General features: G+C 39.4%; 1 protein-coding gene across 1 annotated transcript; it reads left to right on the forward strand.

Moving 5' to 3' along the window:
- Nucleotides 1-2,552: 2,552 nt before the first annotated feature.
- On the forward strand, nucleotides 2,553-7,789 carry LOC137258078 (GTP-binding protein Rit1-like). Its single transcript, XM_067795631.1, has 6 exons — nucleotides 2,553-3,255; nucleotides 5,156-5,241; nucleotides 5,570-5,756; nucleotides 5,980-6,453; nucleotides 6,730-6,818; nucleotides 7,450-7,789. The coding sequence occupies exons 1-4, from the start codon at nucleotides 2,715-2,717 to the stop codon at nucleotides 6,231-6,233; spliced, it is 1,068 nt and encodes a 355-aa protein (XP_067651732.1). The 5' UTR covers nucleotides 2,553-2,714; the 3' UTR covers nucleotides 6,234-6,453; nucleotides 6,730-6,818; nucleotides 7,450-7,789.
- Nucleotides 7,790-8,282: the final 493 nt, after the last annotated feature.

An 8,282-nucleotide genomic window follows, 5' to 3' on the forward strand; every position in this document is an offset into this window, starting at 1 on the left:
CATTCCCTAACACGCTAACAATAATCGGTCAGTGTCTGTTATGGGTAACAACGAGAAGCCTCAGAGTTGATTATAGCCTGAGATCGGTATCCAGACCAGTGTAATTTGTATTCTTATATACAGCTGCGAGGCGTTCTGTGTAATCTTAGACGACCGTGGTCGTAAACATCCTCACGATTGTGTTGTCTTTAGCGGAATCAGGTCAGACAGGGATAATAGTTTTGGTGTTGCAGAAAATCGAACCTTCGGAGTGGAAGTGGACAGCATATTTAAAGATAGTGATTTCGCACTCTACAATGTATGGTTACATTATCGCTCCACAATTGGAGCCTTTAAATAAATGTGGCTCTTCGGCGAAAATGCGTGTCAGCGCAAATGTAAACACGCCAGCAACACAATCAAAACAAAGCTAAAATCCCCTATATCTCTTAACCCCTGTTATGCTTTTTTCTACAGTGTATGAGGCTCATACCTTTGATGTTTTACCTGCAGCTTTTATCAAGAGTTTGGATCTAGTCGACCAGTTGTAATGTAGGTTTACTTGTTAAATATGATAATCAGTCTATGAATAAATGTTATGTACTAGTTTCACTTGTGCCCCTGAGTATCAAGAAACCTTCAGTTTACTAAGTCAATGGTCTTCAGTGAGTAAGTATTTTTTTTAGCGATATTCCAATTGTATTACGGCGAGGAATATCATGCCCAGATATGGGTTCCACACATTATACCCATGTGGGGAATCGAACCCTGGCCTTCAACGTGATGAGCTAACGCTTTAACTACTAGACTAGCCGTCACCAGTGACTATGATTGATACAACATGATCTTGTAACTTGGATGTTTTCCGCAAGTATGTTGTTATTCACGTGGGACGTGATTCATATATTTAAATTCATATATTTCAAACCATGGTTGATATATATACGCTGAACAAGATTTTTATCTCATTCGTCCGAAATTGTAAATAAACATAACTGTTAAAAATTCTGCAAGTAATGAAATATGACACATGAAAAATGAAAATATATATTTGCGTCGAATGCTGTTGCTAAGAGTGTTTAATTTTTCATAACGTATGCATGACAGTTTCAAAGTCAAGTTCAAGCAGGTCACAAATCATACTTGTCATCTAGATATATACTACCCTAACGTTTTATTTTCTGTCATCAAGGTATGTTTTCATAAAATATACTCGATGTGTGAAATTGGCTGGTTGTTTACTCCGCTCAAATAAGATATGTTTAAATATAGCCGCGATCGATGCTGAAAACGGTTGCAAGTGTTTCTTTCATAACACTTAAACCCATCATTGCCAATGCCATTGTCAAGTTCACGTCGTTGTTAGTATGCTCTATCTCTCTTCTTTCAGTCAGATGCACCAGTTGGGAAGTTTTAGATTCCAGTTCATGACCAACCTTGCAGCTGAAGTGTTTTCGTCGTTCTTAACAGATATTTAAATTAATCTTCAGGAAACATGATGATATCTCAAGGTCTTCACAATTTAAAAGAACCCACAAATAATTCCTTCCAGTTCCGATATGATTTGCCACAAAAATCATGTACTTTGAAATGAATCAATTGGTACACAACGGCGGACCCGTAATGTGCTTAAGACCGTTCTCCACAAGGCGGGTGAAGAAAATCGCCGAAAACCTTAAAAGAAAAAGAACTTGCATTCATTCATTATTTTTTTTTATTTAGAACATATTGCGGTCATGCTCATCTGTGGCCACATCCTGTTTTTCATGCCGGACATGTTGACAATTACATGTAATGTTTTGCATGACGTGTCAAGCTATCCTTAGTTAATTATTGCGCATATTGTGTGAAAACTAAATCAATATGTGTAAAGAAGTGAGCATCAATCATCATTGTCACCCAGCTTTAGAAACACGGGTTAGTCATAGCGTTAACACCCATTTATGACGTAGTATTTGACAGAAGAAATAAAAATACATTCAAGATAAAAAAATGTCAAAGAGTGGCTGCAATTGATCCGCAACGTCAAAGTGAGTAACAACACTGGAATGTTCAACCCACCCAGACGGTTTTCCCGTATGATGTTTCAAGACATGGATGGAAAGTAGACGTTTAAATATGCATGTAGTAAAACAGTGAAACAAAGGCAGATTCTTGACAGTGTGGAAGATAAGCAACTGTCTCTCTTACAATACCTAACAACACGCAGAAACTGTATATGCAGAAATCATTCTATATATATCCCCAGTGGTCGAGAAGGATAGGATACTGAGGAGCTCTCGGAAGGGATGTTGCACACACGAAGCATGAACCCCACAACACCTGCACCGCATACCCCTTCACCTATATCCTGTTCCATGGGTACCGCGTGTCTGACTTTTCTTTATACTGGGCCGGGGCAATAGTACTGAATGTATGAATGTTTCGTTCCGCCGAGCCGCTCCTACGCTGACTGAGATCACTGTGTGTGTGTGGAGTCGGTATCGATCTCAGACTTCATTGGTTGCGCAGGATGAATAATCGTCACGTGGTCTTATGTACAAGAATAAAAGCGGGGAATACACATGCTCACAGCAATAGTAAAAGCATAGCCTTAGCTAGCAGACGACAGATCTCTACACACAGCAGCTAGTGCCCGCTGGACGAGGCACTGGTAAGGACAGCCTTGCAAGTCTTCCTAACTTGGTTCCTGGATTTTTTATTCAAGTCTTCCTGATTTTTTCACAGTTTCTTCGATGAAATTACCGACGAGTACCGTTATGCAGCAAGAACAGCTACTCCACGTGCTTCCAGAAAGAGTATCGGCATCAGCACCCCACTCTCGTTCCTGTTCCTTCAAAAACAGGCCCCGACCAAAGTTGGAACTTGACCTCGCCGATGCCAGACCGCGGATCAATAGTATGCCAAACTGTTCAGTGTATCTCTCATTGCCCGACGGACTTCATGGAGATCTCCGGATGTTTGGACAAAATGCCGGTTTCTTCCGCGTAAGATCTTTCAAAACCACTTCCAAGGGTGTTGTCAACCATGGGGACTCCTTCAAGAAAAGGAGTACGGTCAGTTTAATGTCATCTGGAAGCACCGTCACAGAGAATGAGCAGAGACAGAGGACATTAAGTGTGGCATCCGAGGAAAGTACAGCCGTTAGTGGAGGATCCTCAGCCGCACCCTCCTACTTCAGGGTAGTGATGCTCGGTGCTCCCGGGGTGGGCAAGACCACACTTACCCGACAGTTCATGACATCGGAATACATGGGCTCATACGATGTAATAACCCGTAAGTACGATTCCTTTTAATGCATATACATAATCTTGCTTTCATGTCACCAACATTTTTATTTCACCATACGAAATATTCATACGACATGCAATCTCGCGACATGATGTAATACATTTTAGTGAGCCAGTGGTTTTAATAGGACATCCGTGTCTAAATATAAAATATATCATCACGTTATGGCTGCGGCACTGTCCTGGTGACGTACAATTTTAACTCACTCACTGTTTGAATGTATGAAATATTTGATCGTTTGGAACAACATCTTGTTCCAAAATATTATTCCAAATCTGACCTATCAAGACCAACGCTAGCAAAACAAGTATTTCGAAATACACCTCTTGGGCGAGATTAGAGTGAAGAGCCCGCCGACAAGCACGCTGATGTCATGGCGCAATGTTGTCACCGGCTTTCTTTGTCTTGCTGACGACACTGACTCATCCATACCTTGCGGGTGTAGATCAATACCAGGGCTATGTGATAACACTATACGTTTCGCGCCCGCTCTTGATAATAGAATGTATCTATAAAACCACAGTAGCTATTCCAGTTCAGCAGTGGGCGATAGGTAGGATTTATATCAATAGTAGAACTATGTGTATAGTTGGCAGACATACGAGAAAACATGCAATAGTGCAATAATTGTTTTGGGCCCTTAACCTACACCCACTCGTGTGGATGGATAAATTAAAACTGCATTATAATACTCGGTCTAAATGTGAGGAAATGCGACTGCATATTTGTGACCGTTCTCAATATGAGAAAATAAAACTGCAGGTTAATAATAAATTTCAATGTGAGAAACAGAACTGCTTGTAATATCAGTCTCGAATATGAGACTTCAGCATCTCCCTCATTCGTCTAACTTGTATGAATATAATATGAAAATACCCCTGTAAACGAATAATGACACTAAATGCATGATGTGATCTTTTAATATTTGAAGATAATATACACGTCATCATGTTCAAAGTTTAATGCTATGATAGGAGAAAAACAAAAGCTTTAATTTCATGGCCTACTCATTTCTAGACAATACGTCATATCCCCAATCTGTCCAGTGACGTCAGTTTTCTATCCTCGCGTGATGTGACGTGTACCTCGATCGATTCGAGGCTATCTTAGTTTTCGCCCAGCAGCGTGTATCCTGGCTGTCTATATTTAGCCGTCAAAGGCAATTCTCTGCCTTATTGACTTTTTAATCGGGTTTCTGGAGAAAAACAGCCTTAAGTAGTCCCTGAATCTCCTTTACAGAACGAATCTTTTTGGTTGAACACGGCCGGCATCGATTGCTCGCTAAGATCGATGTTGCACAGTGGCTTAAAGCGTTTATACGTTTTGGAAAAAGCCACTGATTTAGCTATGCTCGATATACAAGATGATTCCGTAACGATGCACTAATTTTCATTATTCTAACCAAAATTCAAAGGAAACACAGTCGCTGTCTGTGTCTGATATGTGCGTGTGTCAATAACTCGTGTTCTGTAAACATCCATGCTGCTTTTCACCAGCAACAGATGTTCGTTGCATTTTGATTAAAACGCCACGCTCAGCTACAGGAGCTCCTGTGTAGGAGGTGAAAGGTGGCGTTGACAATATCATTTTCTGTAACAGATGTTTGTTTCAGTATGATAATCAAAGTGGCAGCAGTTGAGCTTTATCTTCGATACTTTAGGTCTGCATGACGAAATCAACTTCATTTGTTTGCACACATTGTATACCTTTCCAAAGCATATGGGCACAGTCAAGGTTACGTTTTTTTAATAGCACCATATCACAAAACGTTTTGATCAGTTGGCATATTTCAAAATTTATCTGGCGTTCTATTTTACAAGAACTAAATTAAATGTTAAGGTGTGAAACGTTTTGGTATTTATGTGGTTTTACTTTATTTCAACAGCTGATCCTGACGAGCATGATGACTCAATTGTCTCCGTCATGTTGGATGGAGAGGAGTCCATGATGGAGTTTATCGATAACCCTGAGGTGAGTTAGACCATTTGACTTCGTTTTAATGCAAATTTAAAGCACGTCTGGGTGGTTGTTTAAACAGCATAATCACTGTACATCTTACCTGGTCCTAAAACAGAACGAGCATGCCTATACGTGAACAATTTAATGACGTCATAACCATTTCCATTGCCTTGCATGCAGACACTTGAATTCAGCTTAAAGCGAATCTCAAAATAGGTAATTCGTATTAAAACATAGATATTGTCTTTCGAACTTGGGCGTTCATAAAATGTAATAACAAAAGAGCAATGAAGGGTACAATCGTCCACACTAACTTACCCGTATTTTGTTGGGTTTTCAGGACTGTGATTTTGAGGACCTCCGAGTCGATGCGTATGTCGTAGCCTTCTCCATCACAGACCATGAATCATTTGAAACCGCCGTAAACATGGTGCGCCAGCTCCGGGTTGAAATGGGAACCGATCGAGCCATCATCCTTGTTGCTAACAAGACAGATCTTGTTCGGCAACGTCGAGTGCCGTCAGCAGGTACGTGAAGACCTGTTAGAAGCATTCACTCCAGCTCCAACAGGGAACATGAACTGGTCTGTGATTGAGCGCCACAGTGTATGGCCGCCGCGCTGTCGAGCTCAGTAATTCGTTTCTCTTCACCATTGTCTTTGCTTGAAAATACATATTATCTGTAAGTTTATTCATGACTGTTTGAAAAATGTGAATGCATGTTATTTATGTCAGTGTTTTCGAATTTCAGAAGCTAAGGTCATCGCCATGAAGTATGACTGCAAATATGCAGAAACATCCGTTGCTATCAACCATCATGTGGATGAACTCTTAGTAGGAATACTCAGCCAAATTCGCTTCAAGCTCAACATCCCAGTAAACCAGGTTGTGCTAACGGAGAAACCTAAGGAGAAACTGTCCCCGAAAAGAGCAATGTTGTTCCTAAGTAAACTGTTCAAGCAAGCAAGTAGAAAATCCAAATCCTGTGACAATCTGTTCGTTTGATTTGCCCTGCCGGCATGCTAGGACGTCACTGCCTTGAGTTTTGATGCGATGTTGAGCTATTGTCCACCGTTCCTGGGATGTTAGTTCCTGCTTGTACAACGACAAAGACGATTTCCACTGCTGTTGACAATCCCATAGTTTATTCATCCGTCCACATCAAGGCGTAATAATCACACATCAGCCTACACCGCCAGGACAACTCACAGACCATCATTCCAAGGTAAGGACCACAAAAAGGTTTTCGTTCACTCTTAAAATAATTAGAAAAGGGTTAGACGTATATCTGCCATACAACCCGAAATAGAAAACTAATATATTTGTTTCAGTTCTACACTTACAAATGTTAGAACAATTTATTTCCTTAAAAGAATCCTAAAATACTAAACATCCCAGTACGCGTAAAATCTTGTATTAACAAAATCAATAGCTGACATACTTTTCTTGCCTTGAAATATTTGTACAAGAACGTATATGGTCTTAATGGTTATATTTTCAGCTATCACATCCTCAACCAGAATCCATGCTTCAAGGCTTTTCGTCACTGAGATTCTATCACTGCACCATACAGGAAACATTCTCGCAAAGGTATGTCACACTCAAATAATATTTCTCTCCCAAATTCGTTGAATTATCGAACATGCGAACCCTATTTGAACACCTCCTCATACAAGTAAAGCGAATAACAGAAGAAACACAAATTTCGAAGGAATTAAATCTCACGTGTTTTTTTTTTTTTAAAAAAAACTTGACAGAAACAAGAGTTGCTGTACAACATACATATAACAATTAATAAAAGTTAAGTGTACATGAAATATTAACTTAGGCTGCAGTATCTAATAATGCAGATGTCAAGATGCAAATATGAAAGTCACAAATAAATATTAAAAATTTACGCCATCTTGCACGAACCCACTCAGAGACGCATGAGTGTAGACATATATACTTCTGTAATGCTTCCTAATATCTGAAACACTGATGTTATGGTAGAGTAGACAGATGTTTTAATTTTGTGAAACAGTTTATAGTTGTGTTGATTAATGCCACACATATGCAATTCTAAATGTTTCGTTTGACACTTAAATAAGATATTTGCATATTTATAATTACGTTTATGCATTTTATATAAACATTATATTCAAATATAATGTAATAAATTAAACGAAATAAGGAATAATTTAATTTGCATATGGCTAATGATATATCTTCTATATTACAGGTGCCGTATATGAACTGGGTCTATCTTACGTTTCGCAAGAAACGTCTTCAACCAGTGTTTCACATGCTCGGCGTCACAACCAGTGACGTGATCGGAACTGTTTCAACGCGATCCAGAAGTGATAGTTTCAGATTAAACGTGACTGAACTGATCCTACTGCCATGAATCTTCGACTCACCATCTGATCGTGATCTAGAAGCCATCAAAATGACTTTTAAAGTTGTTTTATTACCTGGCGATGTGCGCCCATCATCATCGCATTTCCCATCGGGACCAATCTGTACATAGCTTTTTTGTATAATATTGTCACAATGCAAATAAACTTTCTTACTTATTTTAATAACCTATTCCGTTTTCAATGCAGTATACAATCTTTAGAAGAAAGGAATAAAACATACATTTGATACTTAAGTAGCCTAGTGCTGAAAGCATTCGCTTGTCACGCCTAAGGCCAGGTTTTGATTCTCATATGTGTGTAGTGTGAAGTCCATTTGTGTTGTCCTCCATCGTGATATTGACGGAATATTTCCCAATTCCCTCGCTCACTCACTCACTGTCATCACTGGATTGTCTGGTTCAGATTTGTTTACAAACAACATCGTACAACATCATTGCTACTGAAACAAATGCATACTCATAATATAATTAGAACTGTACAATCGACTCTGTTGAAAGTGTTTTGTCGTTTCTTGAGAGTTAACATCTCAAATTGTTGTAAGCCTTTCGGGTGAAATTATGTGGAAGAATAATGTGCTGACCGATGGGCCGGGAGATTGGTTAAAGTACAAATACTACCAGCTGTGTATATGCACCTGTACCTCTATGTTCTCTTC

The sequence above is a fragment of the Haliotis asinina genome, chromosome 12 (genome assembly GCF_037392515.1).
Source record: "Haliotis asinina isolate JCU_RB_2024 chromosome 12, JCU_Hal_asi_v2, whole genome shotgun sequence".
Taxonomy (NCBI): domain Eukaryota; kingdom Metazoa; phylum Mollusca; class Gastropoda; order Lepetellida; family Haliotidae; genus Haliotis; species Haliotis asinina.

Coding starts and splice junctions, on each gene's coding strand:
- LOC137258078 (XM_067795631.1), top strand. CDS start 2,715: ATGAAATTACCGACGAGTACCGTTATGCAGCAAGAACAGCTACTCCAC. Junction 5,242..5,569: donor AGTTTATCGATAACCCTGAG/GTGAGTTAGACC, acceptor TTGGGTTTTCAG/GACTGTGATTTTGAGGACCT. Junction 5,757..5,979: donor ACGTCGAGTGCCGTCAGCAG/GTACGTGAAGAC, acceptor TTCGAATTTCAG/AAGCTAAGGTCATCGCCATG.